At 51.6% G+C, this 17,737-nt stretch overlaps 5 protein-coding genes across 5 annotated transcripts; 2 read left to right on the top strand and 3 right to left on the bottom strand.

Moving 5' to 3' along the window:
- Positions 1 to 1,305: 1,305 nt before the first annotated feature.
- JN550_011121 (uncharacterized protein) lies at positions 1,306 to 4,909 on the top strand (the record flags this gene model as incomplete). Its single annotated transcript, XM_049309451.1, has 2 exons — positions 1,306 to 1,564; positions 1,617 to 4,909. The coding sequence occupies 2 exons, from the start codon at positions 1,306 to 1,308 to the stop codon at positions 4,907 to 4,909; spliced, it is 3,552 nt and encodes a 1,183-aa protein (XP_049166921.1).
- Positions 4,910 to 5,842: 933 nt separating this feature from the next.
- On the bottom strand, positions 5,843 to 7,828 carry JN550_011120 (uncharacterized protein; the record flags this gene model as incomplete). The annotated part of the gene is made up of 7 exons (XM_049309450.1): positions 5,843 to 6,270; positions 6,363 to 6,924; positions 7,003 to 7,082; positions 7,144 to 7,212; positions 7,261 to 7,345; positions 7,407 to 7,547; positions 7,652 to 7,828. 7 exons carry the CDS (start codon positions 7,826 to 7,828, stop codon positions 5,843 to 5,845), a joined length of 1,542 nt encoding a protein of 513 aa, XP_049166920.1.
- A 1,485-nt stretch (positions 7,829 to 9,313) lies between these two features.
- Positions 9,314 to 9,567, bottom strand: JN550_011119 (uncharacterized protein; the record flags this gene model as incomplete). Its single annotated transcript, XM_049309449.1, has 2 exons — positions 9,314 to 9,460; positions 9,514 to 9,567. The coding sequence occupies 2 exons, from the start codon at positions 9,565 to 9,567 to the stop codon at positions 9,314 to 9,316; spliced, it is 201 nt and encodes a 66-aa protein (XP_049166919.1).
- Positions 9,568 to 10,990: 1,423 nt separating this feature from the next.
- Positions 10,991 to 12,645, bottom strand: JN550_011118 (uncharacterized protein; the record flags this gene model as incomplete). Its single annotated transcript, XM_049309448.1, has 2 exons — positions 10,991 to 11,670; positions 11,724 to 12,645. 2 exons carry the CDS (start codon positions 12,643 to 12,645, stop codon positions 10,991 to 10,993), a joined length of 1,602 nt encoding a protein of 533 aa, XP_049166918.1.
- Positions 12,646 to 15,242: 2,597 nt separating this feature from the next.
- On the top strand, positions 15,243 to 17,107 carry JN550_011117 (uncharacterized protein; the record flags this gene model as incomplete). Its single annotated transcript, XM_049309447.1, has 6 exons — positions 15,243 to 15,305; positions 15,358 to 16,158; positions 16,227 to 16,541; positions 16,601 to 16,770; positions 16,827 to 16,938; positions 17,054 to 17,107. 6 exons carry the CDS (start codon positions 15,243 to 15,245, stop codon positions 17,105 to 17,107), a joined length of 1,515 nt encoding a protein of 504 aa, XP_049166917.1.
- Between the last annotated feature and the right edge of the window lie 630 nt (positions 17,108 to 17,737).

Here is a 17,737-nt window from a genome sequence, read left to right as displayed (position 1 = left end):
CAAGTAATGTCAGCAGATGCGACAACGGGACGGAACTGGAGGCTGCCGGCGCGCGATTGATTATGCTGCTATTCCTGACGCCACGACAATGTCGCGCAGGGTCGAGCAACGGAAGGCAGCTCTGCTCTGCGAGTGACATCGGCGGCAGGCCCTGGAGCTCCAGTTCGAGCTTATCAGCATACCATTGGTACTGTAGAGGTAAAATTGCATGACTCGGCAATGCATTGCACGATGCCCTCGGCCATGTGCTCGTTTCTCGGAAGGTAATTAACCCACTTGTTGAGAAACGACCAGGGTATTCAGTGCGGGGGGATAATTGACTCAAAAGCGACGGGCGAATCACAGCGTCTATAGCGGTCGGATGGGAGGGATATGCTAAGCGCCGGATGGCTCGATTGGGCTGAACGAGGCCCCGAGGCCAATCACAGAGTATTAAGCTTCCAGGCATCTAATTATAGAGTGAACTCCACTTCTAGGCGGCCAATGGGCGGGCCAGATCTGGTACCTCGTCCCCTGGGCCTCAGAATCTCGTCCCGCCTCCCGTTATTTGATCACTCATGCCTCTTGATTGCCCTCCAACGTCGATGCGGCCCATGAGTGGTGAGCACATGGGGCACATGCAGCTAGAGTGCGCCCTAGCACTCAAGACGGCGACCTGCATGTTGCCCTGGTGTGATTCCGCGCAGATCAGTAGCATCTTCCAATCTGTCTGCCGTCCGACCACTGACCATTTGCCCATCCACATGAGGACGGCGGCGGAACACTTCGGGATTTGCCATACCTGGACCCTGACAATCGAAATGGGCTCCAGCTGTGTTGCATCCCTACCAGCACATGGTTCCACGGCCCTACTGCAGTTCAGTTCACAGACAGCCCTCCCTGAAGCAGCTGCATGAAGGTCGACCACACTGGACAAGGGTGCCGATGGACTAGAACTGTTAGTTCTTCGATCTGATCGGTGGCTCGTCCACTCGTTTTGCAGTCTTGAGCAGTGTTGGTGGCACCATCAAGTGTCCCTCCTTGCAGGCTTACACAAAACTCTTCTGTGGCCGCGACGACACACTTGTTTTCCTTCACGATTTCTTCAGCCGCGGGGTGCTAGGTATGGGCCTTCCAAGCCAGACGACTGCGACTCGAGTCTCCAAGTGAGGAGAGAGAAAGAAAGAGAGAGAGAGACGGAGAGGTTCACCGAAGCCTAGCGGATTGTCCAGCGGGGAAACATCGCAGCTCGTCGAGATCGCGACCACCACCACTCGACGACGAGCGCGTGCTTGAGGACATCGCTCAAGTGATCCTACACCAACAATGACCTCCGCGCGGGACTCGACATCGCGACTCCGTCAGACACTCAATCCTTTGCTGACCACGTCGCTGGGTGGGTTCCACAACAACCAATTGAACACGCCGCACTCTGCCATATCTGCGACGTCGCCCTACGTATACTCCGCAGTCCAGACACCGGCCAGCTCAATCCAGCCCTATAACCCCCAAGAATGGGGCCCATCTCCCGCCGTGGAACGGACACACCAGTTCCCGCCTCCACAGTCGCATGATGCACCACAAGGTATGCTTCTCATGATGTTTTACGGTCTCTGAAGTCTGCTAAATGTGGGAAGGCTCGCCCCTTCCGCCACCACCGTACTCGCCACCAAGAAGCCAAAGGCCCGCGAGCGTAACAGTTGAGACGCCGCCGGCCAACACCTCGTCGGCTCGTGCGTCCGCGCCCATGTTGCATAGACCATCGCCGGAACCACAAGCGCCTCAAAACTTCCCACCGCCTCCGAATGTAGGAGGCAGAGGGGCTTCTCGCGAAAGGCGATTCGGATTTCCATCTTTGAGCCGAAGGAGAGATGCCGCGGAGTCAACATCTCCGCCCGAGACACATCCCCCGATCTCAATATCACGGCCACAACCACTTTCCATCCAAGTACCGCATCTCTCGGAAAGGGTGGAGTCCTCGCCAGCCATTGTAGCTCCGAATGCGAGGAGAGCTGCATCCACGAGTGCGATTGAAACGCCAACATCCGCTCGATCCAGGTCGGCATCCCAGTCAAGATGGGGACCCGGCATGCCTGTTCCCCCGCCCCCACCCGGGCCACCTCCTTCCAACTCACGATCTCAGAGTCTGAACCGAACACCTGAACCTGTCTTATCGCCCCCTACCCGGAGACCGCCACCAGGAGGTGTCACCGCCCTAGGTCCTGTGCCACCAACGCCTGCGGATTGGGTGGAGGAAGACCATAGGAACACGCAACGTCCGGAACAGCAAGCCTTGAGCATAGACACAGCGAGTGCGTCGAGCTCTGCCTCACAGCCAGCAGATGAGTCCACATCTGGATCCAGTTCCGCAGGTGGGCAATTGACCAGAACTGGTGCCGTGAGAGGGGAGAAGTCCATCCGCGAACGACGTAATGAAAGCCGTACAAGACACAGCAGAGGCGATTCCAATGCAAGTGTTCCGCAATTGTCAGATATTGTCGTTCCACAAGGCTCCGGCCTAACCCGGCGCTTCTCCGTCCACAAGAACACCCCCAGGAGCGGCGGCAGGGCTTCTCAAGACACGCCTTGGTCTGGCCAGACCGACCTGAATACCGACTCAAGAAACTCGACTCCGCGCCTTTCATCGGGTATGCACCCAGAAACGCCCACGCCTCCATTCTCACCTTTGCCACGGAAATCGCATCCCATAACAGACAATGGGCAGCCTCTGGCACCGAAAGCCTTGCCAACACCGCCCCCTCAAAGCCGGTCTGCATCAAGCTCAAGTGTCACAAGACCAGAACTACACAACTCTATCGGGAGCATCGTGCTTGGCCACCCTCCATCCACTCCGATGACCAAGCAGACCATCGTTAGTCAGACTGCCGACCAGTTTTCGAGAGGCACCATAGAGCGGTTCCAAATCTTCGCTCAGAGGGAAGCAGCTGCAGCCTCGGATGCCGACCGTGTCAAACTTTTCGCCGATTTCATCGTGAACGAGTCAAGACTACGGCGAGAGAGATACAGTTCGGCAATTGGTGCCATGGGGTCTGAGATTTTTGATCTTACTCGTGACTTGTTCCGCCCCATGAAACCGAGGAGGGACTCTACAAACTCTGAGATGAGTGAATGGACGCCCCAGATGTCGGAGAACAAATCAAACAGAAACTCGATCGGGTCCATTTTTGGCAGAGACAGTATTCAGCAATCTAATTCAGCGCCAGCATCTGCTGGAGTGCCCATCTCTCCCGTCGGTGGACCCCCAAATAACGCCAACTGGAACTCGGGGTACAAGCCAGCTCTGTCACCAATTCTCAGCATGAGTGTTAGCGAAGCGCCTGATGATAGGAGCTCTCGCGGTCGGCCTTCCAGTCGATGGTGGGAAGCGGATTCTGCTGGCGAATCCTCTCAGCGCCTCGAGAGATCGAAGAGAGAATCAAAGTACATGGGTGTCCCCAAAGAAGCCCGAGAAGCTCTTCAGTGGAGCGATCCTCCGACTAGTGCAGAAGCATATGCGAGTTCCAGCAAGGGTTATGGACCTGATGAGTATCCGCCAGAGAAGCAAGGGTGGCATGAGACAGAGCAGTCCGGTACTCCTCAACCTTTCAGGAGGTCGTTGCTGTCTCTCCCAGCCTCAACACCGAATACGCCGAGCCCTCTTCATCTTGATGTGTCACGGCTGGTAACTCTTCCACCGCCATATCCACGACATCATCCGGCAGTCAACAACAACCACCCAGAACTCACGGAAATCCGTGCCCTCGTACGGACACTGAGCGACATGAAGGAGCTCCAAGACATGAAAGAACTTGCTACCAAGGAAAGCCGACAGAAGCGCGATGAAGCAGCAAAGGCATCATCACAGCGCCGCCAAACACTTCGGATCAACTTGCAGCGGGAAGTCAGTGCTGGGACTATGTCGTATGCAGATGCGGCTGCCATCGAAGCGGATTCTGCCGATTCCGAGCGTGCGCAATCGAAGGACCTGGAAAAGCAAGATTTTGACCGTTTCCAAAATTCTGTCGTTATGCCTTCGAACGAAATCCTCACAGGGCGTATCGGCCAGGCGACATCCCTTTTCGACGATTTGCGATCGCGGCTATTCGTGGAGACTCATACGAGCGACCCCAACATGCCCCAAGAAGAAGGCGATGAGAAACCTGAACTCCTGGAAAAGCTCACACTTCTGAAATGGATCTTTGAGGCACGGGAGACTCTACACCGAGAGATTTTCGACCTCCTTAGCGACCGCAATGACCGTTACAAGGAGATGGTGATACTGCCGTACAAATTGACCGGTAATGAGGAGAAGATATCCAGTGCGCAGGCGTTTTTCGCTGAGGACGCTGAGAAGAGACGGGTTGCTTTTGCGAACGAAGTTCTCCACCGAACACGTGAGTTCCGCAGTGTTGTGGAAGAAAATGTAGCACGCGGTATAGACATGCAGCTCAACGCGTTTTGGGATATCGCGCCCCCGCTGAAGAGCTTGTTGGATAAGGTGCCGCAGAGCCTTGAGGATTTCCGCATCCAGATTCCACCGGTAGAGTACGAGGAGAACCCGAGCTATCACGAACATCCGCTTCAGTATCTGTTCTCGTTGCTACTCCATGCCGAAAAGAGCACTTACCAATTCATCGAGAGTCAAACAAACCTGTTCTGCCTTCTGCATGAAGTCAAGGAGGCTGTCATGATGGCTCGCATGAAGGTGAGCGAAGCTGAAGGACAAGACAGCAGGAGTCTCGAGGAACAGAGAAAAGCGGAACAGAAGAGGTTAACAGATGATCTGAAAGAGAAGGTTAGGGTGGTTCGAGGTCAATGGGATGAGGGTCTTGGTGACGGGGTCCGGGGTGTGAAGGAAAGAGTTGGAGAGTGGTTGCTGAGCACGGGTGGTTGGGACGAGAATCTTGAAGACGTGGGCCCGACGTCTTGATGCCGCGAGGCATGATACCTTCCAAAAGCCGGGTTGATGATTTGATACTGTTTTGAGTCGCTGTAACGCCCCTGATCGATACCCCTTGACATTAGATGGAGAGTTATGATTGATGCCCGCGTCATGAAAATGCTTCCGGTTGTTGCAATTTTTTGGGTTCTTCAGGCTTCATTGGAATTGGTATATATTGATAGCACCTTGGCATGATATCCCTAAACGCCAAAATCTATATAAACGCTTTGTTAAATAAGAAATATTAACCAGCCATTATGAGATTTGCCGAAGCGATTACCGAGACTTCTTTTGACTTCGATGTGCACTACAGCACGTGAAGAAGAGGATGATCGATGAGAGGCGTTGTAGGATCAGCGCTTGCAGGCTGGTGTAAGCAGCCTTGCACGGACCCGCACACGCCGTACACGTTATGATGGCTTGGCCCTGACAGCCATGGGCAGTTCTAGACGAATGACTCATATCCACTGTATATCTAAGCCTCTGTATCTCCTGACCACACCGTTTAATATCTGATCCTCGCCTTGCTGATGACACTTCAGACCCAGCGAGGTGCTTGCTTGCGAGCGTGGCACATCGCTTTATAGAAGGGTACTTCGAACGAAGTTTTGGATATCTTCCGCAAACAGGTTGGTCCAGACATTGTCTAGGAAACTGGCAAAGGCGGTAAATTCGGGGGGTATACATAGGCCAGTTGTCAATGATCAAATGAGTCGGTCCTTAACTAATACTTTCTATACCAGGGAATTTGCAATTCTTAAGGCAGGCAACTTTAATCTTGATACCAATAACAGAGGCAACATCCTAAGGTGCGAACTGCGACACAGTGCCGTGTAAGCTCAATTAACAGTATCTCTACTCTCTGTAGACGGTGACGCTCCCATCTACTTTGAAGACAACGTAACCTGCGAATGAATTGATCTACACTGCCCTCTTGCGCTCTTTGAATAGGAGCGGAAGCGCTGGATTAGGAATCACGAACAAGTTGTGGTTCAGGAACCTCGGTGTGTCTTCCGATGTCTTGTCGTGTTTAATGTCGTAGTTCATCAGCAAACGCATCAGCATAAGCTTCAGGGTCTCCTGGGCAAAGAAGCGGCCGGAGCACGCATGTCGACCCGCGCCCCAGTTGACCGAGTCCTCAGACGCCGATGCAAAGTGGTACTTGTGAGTGTCGGAAAGATTCCCGCGCTTTCGCAAATGTCGCTTGGCGTCGAAAACTTCGGGTTTGGAGTGTATCGTAGGGTCAAAGTTGTGGTGGAAGCTCGGGAATGCGAACGTAGTTCCGGCAGGAATTTGCAGGCCGTCCTTAAAGGTCCACGGCGTGGTGGGGATGCGTTGGACCGCCATGTCTAATAAAAGAGGAAAAGAAAAAAAGAGTTAGCACACAGGGAGTTGTGGCGATTAGTCAAAAGGGGCAGGCCAGCCACGGAAGCTTGCTTACACTGGGTCAGCGCGTGGAAACGGGCGCTTTCTCGCATAAAGCTGTCGAGAAGCCGGAGTTCCCCTAAGGCCGCACGAGTCCATATTCCACCAACAAGGGTTCCCTGAACACGCTGGATCTCGTCAAGAATCTCGTGAATCATGTCCGGATGGTCCATCATGTCCAAAAGAATACACAGCCCAGCGCCGGTGGTGCTATGTATTGAGGCTGTCATCATGACGAAGAGATCCCGTGCCAGTTGAGTTGTTGAGAGCTCCTTACCATGGGCACTGTGCGCGTCTAGAAGCCACTGCACGCCATCCTCGTATTTGCGTGGTCCTCTGCTCTTTTGCCCTATCACCTTCAACTCCTCCGTGGCAGCAATCCGATTCTGTAAAACGGGGTTAAGGATCTGGCTGGCGCGTCTTTGTATCCTCCTCATCTTCCTGATCCCGGAGTCGGTGTATTGCGCCAGCCAGTAAAGCCACTGGGGGTAGGCGACCTTGACCTTGCCCGGCGAGCTTAGCGCGTTCCTGACATATTCCATAGACAACTGCTGCCACTCCGAGTCGAACCCGCAGAGCTACAAGAATATTCCGATTAGCCCAAGTTGCACATCTAGGCTGGAGACACTGGGGATCACAGTGATACCTGTGCGTACCTCAGGCCCAACAATCGTCCGCGCCGACATGCCGGCGAACACCTTCATAATCAGCGGGTACGGTAGGATGGTGGTCCATTCTTTTGTAAGATCAGTCAATTATAAGAGTTCGACTTTCGCCCGACGGTATATATCACTCACCTGGACATGAGGGCATTTCCTTTGTATAGGCAACATCGCATGCTCGTTGGACATCTTCGATCAAGTAGGCTGTACGCGTGTGAGTTTCCGACCTATTTACGTCGTGATGTGACTGACCCAATGCCTTGTTGAGGCCCTGCCGAGCTGCTCGAGCAACCTCCTCAGTGATGCCTGGCCCGCCAATCTGGGTCAAGATCGATTGCTAATGCACAATCGGGTTAGGGACCTGACGCCTACGTTGTGGTTTGTGGACATGCGCATACCTTGTCGATATGTTTCCAGAAGCTGATCCGTTCCTCGGGGATCCATTTCACTTCTTCGAGGTATTTCATCGGCAACATGGCAACCGGTCGGTTAGGGTCATTTGGATCCTTCATGGAGTAAGGCAAACCCTTGGAAGTGTACTGCATTATAGCTCGTCAGCTAGAGTTTTAGGCAAGCTGCAGTGTGCTGTATAAAACAAGGCGCAAAGCTCGTCGCGGCAGACTTGGCTGGGCGTGTATCTTACTTGTTCATACCCTTTTCGCAGGATTGCCTCATAGTCACTCCTGTATCTCTCTGCAGAGTTATCGCCATCGTCGAATTCGACATATGGAAGCTTGACTTTCTGCGGGGCCGCGGCTTTTCTATAGTAGATAATCCATGCGAAAAGCGCAATAGCTGTACTGTATACGATCACCGACATGATGCTGTGCTGTTATAAATAGCTGTCGTAGATGTGACAACCCTGAATGGCGATCAGGGAGGTTGATCAGTGTCACTTGAGCTACGCAGTACAACTTTGCATCCAGTCCGTGGCACTGGGACGCATGCACAGTAGGTAAATCTATGAGCAGCGCCTGATGGAAGCACTTGAATGAGCACACAAGTCCTGCGCGACCCGGCTGCTCGCTTTCGCCCCAAAGTATGCGTTTTGTCAGGGAATCAGGATCACAAGCGACGCAAGGATAAATGGTCTTCATGTATAGGGGCGCGGCCGGCGGATCACCTGTAATTGGCAAACATAGAGAAAGGAAAAGAGAACCATGGCAGCTTCAAACTGCTCATGGACCAAGACGTAGGGGTGTTACGCCCGCTGTTGGTTGTTGGTTTGACGACGGATCTTGTTACGTCCGGGTTCCTTCTTAAGGAAGGCTTTGTTCTGACAGGTACGTACTCTGTACGGTGCTATTATTAAATGCTCACTTCAGCAAGTCTCCCCCGCCTTCATGAAGAGAACGTGTCAACCCGTGCTTACGAGCATAATCGGTTCTGATGCATTAATTGATTTATTATGCATCCAGCTAGCAGATCATAATAGTTCTAGTAAACCGCATTTCAAAATTATCTTGACACGTCCATGTATCCATTTTCTCCTGATGCCTCCATAGCCAGAGTGTCGTAACTCCTAGAACCGAAAAGCTCGCGCAGAACCTGTTGTTGCTGGGTATGGCGTGGCCTCAAACTCGAAGCCATTTACCATTCACCCGGCGACTCTTGATGGTGTATTCCAATTGGGTATACCGGCTTTGAGTGAGGCCTTTAAGCAAAGTTTGCCGACGCTGGCTCCTGCGCGACTCACTCAGCTTTGGATTTCCTATTGCTGAGCAGGTCTTGATCCGAATGAGTTCCAATTAGTCCATGCCAAAGCCAAAATCACGAGTAAATGAAGTGCAGAGACGTCGATTACTGTCTTGTCAGAATTCGACATGCAGATACGTCCGGAAGTCGCAGGGCTAGAGGTGGCCGCAGTCGCCAGTGAACAAGACGCAACAACTTCAGACTGCTCCGAAAAGACAATTTGTCATGAACTGCACTGGAATTCGACCAGACACTTCTGAATGCCGCAGAAGTCTCGGGCCACTGTTTATGGCACCACGATACTGCGTCTATGGCTTTCAACAAGAAGTGCCATCCTCTTTTGGACCTAGCCCACATATACTCGCCATGGATGTCTGGTGCTCCCATTGGACGGGTCATAGTCTTTCTCTCTTCTCATAAGGTACGGGTGTTTAGAGAGTGACAGAATGTATAAATTATGCGGTAAGAACTTATCCCGACAATTGCAATGTTTCCACTTGATGATGTTGAATATCAAGAAATCATATCATGTATCCTCGCCCTCAACCTGACCTAGCGTAACACCATGATGAAAACCCACACGAGTCCCCAAAGAGCTTCTACGAACCATTCACTTCTTGCCGGCGCCTTGATTACCGCCAGTTTTAGCGTTTGTAGACCCAGCGCCCTGGGTCTGAGCGCTTGAAGCGTTACGGTCACTGGCCGACTGAGCTCTGGCACCGAAACCCTTCTGTGACATATCGCCACCACTCTTGGCCTGCAATTGGTAAGAAACAGTCAGATCAGAGATGGATCAGGACTTGGCCATACCTGAGACGACTGAATTCTCTCGGAATCGGCCTTGCTCATCTCGTGGTTCGGCATGTTGATTGGTGTCAATGGTCTCAGGATGTGTTTTTTTGTGATACTATAGATTACAGAGGGGGTAACAGGTGCTCATAAATAATGGAGGATTGAGACGACGTCGGAGGAGATGGGATGCTCCTATCTAATTATAGTGAATTGAAGTCACATTCCATATAATACGGGAAGATGTCAGTGCTGCTGGACTCAGATCAAGGCTTCGCTATTTTTCTTCTTCGTCTCTGCCGATGCTTGCATGCATCATAGATTCAACACGAGCCCAATGAAATACTACAACAGAAGTAGCAGCCATGGCTTTAAGTTTGACTTGCTAGATCAGGTGAGTCACCAGCTACAAGAAGAAAAGAAAACGTGTTTCATACCGGAAACCTGGATGCATGATGTAGTTGGACTTCCGATCTACGTTTGTTTTTGGAAGAAGCGGTCAGAAATACCCTTTGTCGATCTTTTGTAGGCTTAACATTGGGTAAAAAATTCTAATATTTCGAATGTAGGGCAATAGGTCAGTTCAACCGGTCATCAAGGTGGTTCATTTGATAGTGGCCAAGTTAGGTTCAATAAGTTGCAGGCTATGCAGGAGGCCAGCAACTAATGTAGGAGGCCTACCGGCGTCTCGCCAATGGCTGAAATTTCACGATCTTATTGCGCGTGACTTTTTCTGACTCCGCGTTAGTCGGTACATTGCCCGTTTCATTATTTCGGTACAGTCTGTGCTGGTCCAGTAATCGAAAACAAAGGGGCGACTCGAGATAATCCAGTGGTGAGTGGCTTTCCTGAGGATACTCGTTATAGGAGAGAAATTGAATGGGAAACTGATGTTAGAAGACAACAACCCCAAGTTGAGGATTATCAAGTGCCCGCTCTGGGATCTGACTCCCGTCTTGATGCCAGTAAAATGTGGCCTATTGCCGTAGGTGGAAAGATCGTCTAGCTGCAAATCCTTCGCTACTAGGAACTGCTAAGGCTGAAGAGCAATGAACGACTCCCCTCCACTGCTGCTTCTCCTACCATTCTACGAATCAGCTCCTGCTATCCGTCAACCTCTCGCTCTCGAGTACTCTCTTGGACGGCTGTTGAATCCCTCGTTCTTCCTATTTGAATGGAGCCTTTATGATCCCATGATGAACCTAACCAAAAACTCTGACTGCCGTGATGGAAATTCTCTTTCCAATACTTTACAAAGCTTCTATCCATTGCTGAAGTCGGTACTGTCAGGCCTCACTTCTCAGTCTCTTTTGCTACGGCCGCAAGGGCAAGTCTATTAAACGTTGGATGGCTGTTTCACGAATATTCGATACACTATTCACTGCTGGCTTCCCTTTGCTATCCGAAACCGTATTTGACATTACCCTTCTACGTAGCAACGAGTCATCAGTTTCTATGTTGGGAAGGAGGCACATCGAGAGGTCGGAAAATTGGCTGTTTAGGACGCCATCGATGAAAGCTCTGGTGCCAAGCTGAGCACTCTGATGATCTTGGTGGGTGTGATTCGCCAAGTTGGAGAATCGTCTCCGTCCTCTTCTGGCTCGTCAGGTGCGGTCATCTCCGGCCTAACCATCGTGAACGTGCTCATGATGCAGTCATCATAGATGCCCATGAAACTAACAGGGACACCGAGAGCCGGCAAGCTCGTGGTAGCCACCAAAACGGGTAGCCGCGCGATCGGACCTCCCACGGCGCTGATGGGGAGTATGTATATCCTATTTTTGATCTCGAAGATAATGCGCTTGTCATCGCCTGTTTCATGGATCGAGAGCCATCCGCCAAGGTCGAAGTCTGCACCAGAGCTGGGTTCGCATTCGACAATGGAGGAAACGGCAACGAAGTCACCTTCACTGCGCAAAGCTCGAGGCCAATCCCTACAAATAAGGACTCTTCCTCCGCGGGAGACTCCAACCATCGTTTTACCGTTCAACATGCCGGCCCCCCAGTCGTCCTCAGCTAGCGTTGGCGTGTTGAGAGCTGCTGGTACGGGAAAGCTAGACCTGAGCGTTCCATCAAGAATCTGGCAGGGCACGAGGCGGTCATTTTGAGGATTGTCAGGTGGGAAAGGTGGTTGATCGGTGCTTGTTGGAGGGAGAAGATTGAGGATTTCTCGGCGGACTATAAGGGGTAAGCATGTTTGCAAGGGCATACGTGGGACTGAATTGACTTACCAAGATCAAAGTCTGACGCGGGGGCTGCCGGGTGGTTGATATGATAGACCTTGAATGGATCTACTAATTGAGGTTGAATGGTTCCTAGTGAGCTGCCTGATGTTTTGTCATAGAAATGATAGCCCGCATCACCCATAGAATACATCACCGCGTGCTCTCCCTGGTCGAGGTGACCAATTGCCCCTTGCTGTATGTCAAGAGTGGTTCTCAAAATAGGTGGTCTGTCACCTGTCGGTATGTCGTATACGAAACCCTTCCCATCAGTAGAAACGACACAAAGGGTGTCAAACGACAGCTGGAAGCCTCGGGTTTCCGCTTCATGGGGCAAAAGGGCAACGTTGCGGAATTCTCCCCTTTCCAGGCCCGGAAGGTCCGTTTTCCAGACTTCTAGAGTATTGCCGAATCTATCCCAAACAGCAGTGCCGTCTTGATACTCGAGATGCGCATAGCCGCGCACATCACCATCACCTTGCAGGCACCACAGTAAGGCACTGGTGTCCATATCGGTCACGTAGATACCACCCGCTTGGCTTGTCGATATGAAAAGCCGTCGCTTAAAGTCGGGTTTGAAGCGCCATACAAAGTGGTTGGCAGCCTGGAAGCGGATGATAGACTCCCGCGTCGTTGGCCGCTCATCCTTCCAGTTCCTGGCGAGCAGGGTGCGCCGCCGACAAGCGTCCTTCCATGACTGGACGCCTTCGCCATATCTTGCGAACGATTTGAGATCCTTGAAGTAATTTTGTGGCTCCCTCAGAGTCGTCACGTGCGGAAGCTTCGCTGCATATATGGCATCTGGGTGATTGTAATCGATGAACTGGTGCCACGCTCGAGTGAGTCGCGTTAACTGGGCTATGCTGTCAAGACATGCAAAGTCCAGGATGCGTAGGACAACCTCGGCAGGGAGTGCGGTCAATGGATCCATGCCAAATCTGGTTCTGGATTTCCAATGTTGAAGTGGTTGCAGTTCAACCAGCCAGGGATCTCGCGGGTGACGTCGGTGAACATGTAGCGGCGAAAATCCTGAGGTGAATAGTGGGCTTGAGCTGATGTGGGGCTATTACACCACCTCCCAAGGTTGAGTTGCTCCTTTGGAGCTGCTGCCCCAAGACGTTTTCAAAGCCCCTTCTAACAAGATAGCGGAGACAACAGATTGAATTATAGATAAAAATGTAGGATCGACTATCACTCTTGCGTTAACTCGGTAGTATTATACCAAGCTTGCGGTGGATCTGCCTTTGCTATATCCCATACTTCACCAACCAAATTGACCACATTGGTCAAAAGCGGACCGGCTCCACATGCCTTCAAATTATCCTCGATCTGTCTGAGGGAGCTCCCACCTGTAGTTTTTGCGTTCCCATGTTTACCGCTCAGTAACGGCCTGACTGGTAGATTATATGCGCCCGATGCAGTCATTAAAGTCGGTGTTGCCGCTGGGGCTGTACTATTGCAACTAACACAGGAGTTTAGCTAAGGCTATGTGTAGTCGAATAAGGGCATTCTGCCGAGTTTGCTCCGTAACCCCAAGGAGGGAGCTCGTGAGGCATTCCATTGGCAAGAGCATCATATGGTTCCATTGTGTTGTTATCAAATGATTGCCCAGCGTAGAATGTTCTATTGAGATTTAAAGGCTTGCTGATACGGTCATGACGGAGATCCACATATGGTTGATTCGTCACTTTCTCTAGACGTGAAGAAGAATCTGTAAGCGATGTTGTTGTAAAAGAATGAGGCGCGAAGCGGCCCTGCAACTGGAGCATAGCTCATGGTTGGAACAGCTTGAGACCGGTCGACAAGAAGATCGATGTAAGAACTGAACCAGATATTTTCCATGGGTGCCAAGCCTGTCCTATGGCTCATCAGGTCCTCGAGTGTGATATTCGTCTGAGCATCTTGACGTGGAAAATGGGGGGAAAGCTACTCAGGTGGGTTGAAAAGCTCGAAGTTCCCTCTTCAACCAGTCCTAACATGGAACCAGTGAGCGCTTTGGTCATAAAACGGATCAAAAGGGATGTATCAATGTCGGGCGCTAGCTGACGTTCGACATCTCGATGCCCGTGGGTTCGCAATGTGGATGATTTTGTCATGCTACAGAACACCGACCGTGGCCCCCCAGGACACCAGTGATGTTCAAAAGTCGCTCAATCAGTGGCCCAAGAGTCTCGAGGTTACGTAAAAGATGCCTATCGCGAAGAATGACTGTTCATCAGTTTGTTTCTTTGGTGAGAACGTCGAGAGGCCAACAAACGAAGGAAACACATCATTTCGGGATGTTGGAGACCTGCGACCATTGAAGGTCTTTTGCGACCTCTTTCAGCTAGTTCTCGAGATATAGAGAGTCAATCTTGGGAGGTGATGGTCTGATCAATGCAAAACTTTGACCTTGATCAACACCAATCCGATCTAAAAATCGCAGCACTCACTGCGCGTCCCGCATTGATTTCGTTTGGTTTGGGCAGAAAACGCAATTAGGAAGGCATCCGCGGCCGTGTACCTACTTCATTTTGGCTCGGTTAGAGTTCTGGGTATGTTGCAAAGCCAGACATTCACATACCTCTCTATGTCGCAGATCCTGTGTGCCTACCTAGATGTTCAAGTATGGGTAATATGCATAGATACACGCGTGGACGATCCTGTAACACTCGCTTTAGGTTCGGGGGTGATACAACTTGACATGTATTAGTATGTAAAGTAAGAAAAAATACAGAGCCGTCTGCCCATTCGTAAAACAGAGGTTTTTGATTTATATATTAAAAACTTTTAGTTTTCGATAAGAAAATGATTGATTCAGCTTCTTATAAATTCCTTGTAGCCCCGACCTGTGTAGTAGGGTGCTTTGATACCAGGTACAGTGACACCATCTGTTGCTTGTCATAGGAGGTAGTATGTTGACTCAAGACTGTCGGAGCATGCCATCGCGGGGGAAACCGAGAGGGCGTGGATGACATCATGGTCGTTTACTCCCGAAATTTGCATATCGCAGTTTTATGCTGAGTTTTGTTATATGCAACGATATGGATGTCTTTATCAGTGGGCAGGAGATGTCCGAGGCATTGGCACGACTTGCTGTAGAATGGTCGACAAAGTCATGTTCCAGGCTGTGCTTCTGCCTGCTTAAAAGTGTTGGCGACTGATTCAATTATAGTCCGGTGGATTGATTTAGCTTAGGACGCTCGTTCGTAGGAGAGTAGTATAACTTGATACTCTTCAAGCAATCCTTACTGCAATGCGGATGGCCAATGGGAGCGGATCGGGCAGCGGATCGGCCCACTTCCCCGGGGCTAAGCAATCTTTAGCATAAGCGAGCACTCGGCTGTTTCTGCTCCCGTCCGTCTATCCTGGACGTCATTGGTGTGATAGTTTGGGGGACCCCGCAACCTCGTACTCGTACGCGACTGTGATTGTGACGGCGGTCTGGCGTAATAAAAGTAACGTGTTCCTGAGAATGAAAACTGATGTGATGCAATCACTGTAGACAATCTCTACCCAGGCGTCTACGGCAGTCCTGATCTACCGACGATGACAATTCTAGATACGCTCGGGCAGAATGCCGGCCAGTATGCCACAGCAGCGCTTACACTGGTTAGCCTATTCACGCGGCGGCGGTAGCACATTGAGCTAATGTTGGATTCAGATTGTCATTTGGCAAGTATCAACCATCATCTATAATCTGTACTTCCACCCTCTCCGCGACTTCCCTGGTCCCGTCTTGAGCCGCGCGTCTGGGATATTCTGGGCGTACCGTCATAGCACTGGAGTCCAGGCTTTCCATACCCAGAAATTGCATGATAAGTATGGCACCGTCGTCCGCGTTGGACCCAACCACCTGTCCTTTACGGACCCTCAGGCATGGAAGGATATCTACGGCCACCGGATTGGAAGCGTCGGCAACATGACGGAGATGCCCAAGTCGCCAGTGTTCGTGAGGTCGATCAAGAACATACCGCCATCGATCATCAATGCGGATCGTGAAGAGCACTCCATGCTTCGCCGCGCGCTGTCGCACGGCTTTTCAGATAGCTCTATGCGGGAACAAGAGCCTCTGATTGCAAAGTATGTGGACCTGCTGCTTCAACGCCTTCACCAGAAGTGCGACCGCGGCAACGAGCCCCTCAACCTCGAGACCTGGTACAACTGGACCACATTCGACGTAGTTGGCGACCTGGTGTTTGGCCAGTCGTTCCAGTGCCTTGAGAAGGTGCGCACTCATCCTTGGGTGGCGTTCATCTTCCAGAGCGTCAAATACGGCGCCACCACGGTCGCGCTGAACTACTTGGGCCTTTCTCCTGTGACACAGATCATATTCAAGATCGGTGGACTGTCCGCAATCAAGACGATGCGAAAGTACATCAACGACCTCCTGACCAGTCGGTTGAGCGTCAAAGGAGACCGGAATGACCTGTTTGAAGGTATCGTGAAGCGACGGGAAGAATGGGTAACACACCCCTTTATCATCTTGCGTTCTCAAGCCTTATGGCACGACATGACTAACGCCGAAAGTAGAACATCTCGTTCGAGAGGCTTTCTGCCAATGCCTTTATTCTGGTGCTGGCAGGGTCTGAGACAACCGCCACGACGCTGTCGGGTGCGACATATCTTCTGCTTAGCCACCCCGAAGCGCTGGAGAAGCTCCAGGAAGAGGTTCGGTCCAGCTTTCGCAGTGTCGACGACATCAACATCAACTCGGTCAACAAGCTGTCGTACATGTTAGCAGTGCTGAACGAGGCACTGAGGCTGTACCCTCCCGTTACCTCCAGCTTGGCACGGGAGGTTCCGGGCAAGGGAGAGCATATTGCAGGGCATTATGTGGCAGGAGGTGTAAGTGGCTGGTGATCCGTGCGGAATGAACTCAGTTACTGATCAGCAAATTGCTCCAGACTTTCGTCGAGGTGCAACATTGGGCCATGAACCACAGTAAGGAGAACTGGACAGACCCGTGGACCTTTGACCCCGAGCGCTTCTTGGCCGATTCCAAGACACCCTCAGACAACAAGCTCGAGGCTCTCCAGGCCTTCAGCGTCGGCCCAAGAAACTGCATCGGCCGCAAGTATGTTGATCCTTGAATTCCTGTTGCTGTGGCAGTAGCTTACAGATCTGGTGCAGTCTTGCGTACGCCGAGATGCGTCTGATCCTGGCTCGTCTCATATTCGACTTTGACATGAAACTCGCAGATGACAGCAAGCGATGGATCGAGCGCCAGAAGGCGTTCCCACTGGTAAGTTCTCCCAGCGACTCGCGGCGGAAATCCTTACGATGAGGCTCCCCCTTGCACTTACATGACACGAGCATTCAGTGGCGTGGGCATTGTTCACTGACTTATCTCAATCTAGTGGGACAGGATACCGCTCAATGTCTACCTGACTCCCGTCGCTTCGAGACCATAGAATGCAAGGAGGGGATGAGTGCTGGATGTGTCATGGAGAGGTTACATCTCTTTACCGGAGATGCATGCATGTTGGATGGCTGTGGTCAGAAGTTCAATTGCCCAACGGGCGTGGGTGTGGCTTTGCTAGCGGATTGGTGGATGTGCATGTGGGCGTCACTTGGGGCAGTGCCATCTTTTTCGCAAAACCTATGTAGCTATATCCCATATCTGCCTGTAGCGAGTTACAGTATATGTAAATGTTCACACTAGAGTGTCCAGATGTGGCGGAGTGCTGTGTACGTCGTCGTCGAGGAATTTCGCCTCCGTCAAGGAGCGAGCACAGGAGCATCTCCATTATCGGAGGGAGCGAGGCGTGACTAAGCAGGCTTGGCTGGCATTCACAGGGCATTTTTGAAGTGGCATGATCCGGCATCTCGCATCTCCGACCAGCTAACCACAGGGAAATACAGGGAACTACTGTACCTGGCTAGCGGCCGAGCAGAATATTTTGTGGGACCCCTCATTTCCTGGGTCGCGGTTCGCCTCAGCCAGCCAGCCAGCCAGCCAGCCAGCCAGAGCGGCGGATGAAAGGGGTCGTTTCCTCAACGGTTTCCCGTCTTTTTATTGTTTTGTCTCTTGACAACCTTCA

This window comes from Neoarthrinium moseri, assembly GCF_022829205.1.
Source record: "Neoarthrinium moseri strain CBS 164.80 chromosome Unknown scaffold63_Wmoseri_CBS_16480, whole genome shotgun sequence".
In the NCBI taxonomy this organism is placed as follows: Eukaryota; Fungi; Ascomycota; class Sordariomycetes; order Amphisphaeriales; family Apiosporaceae; genus Neoarthrinium; species Neoarthrinium moseri.
This window is presented reverse-complemented; position numbering and strand designations above follow the sequence as displayed.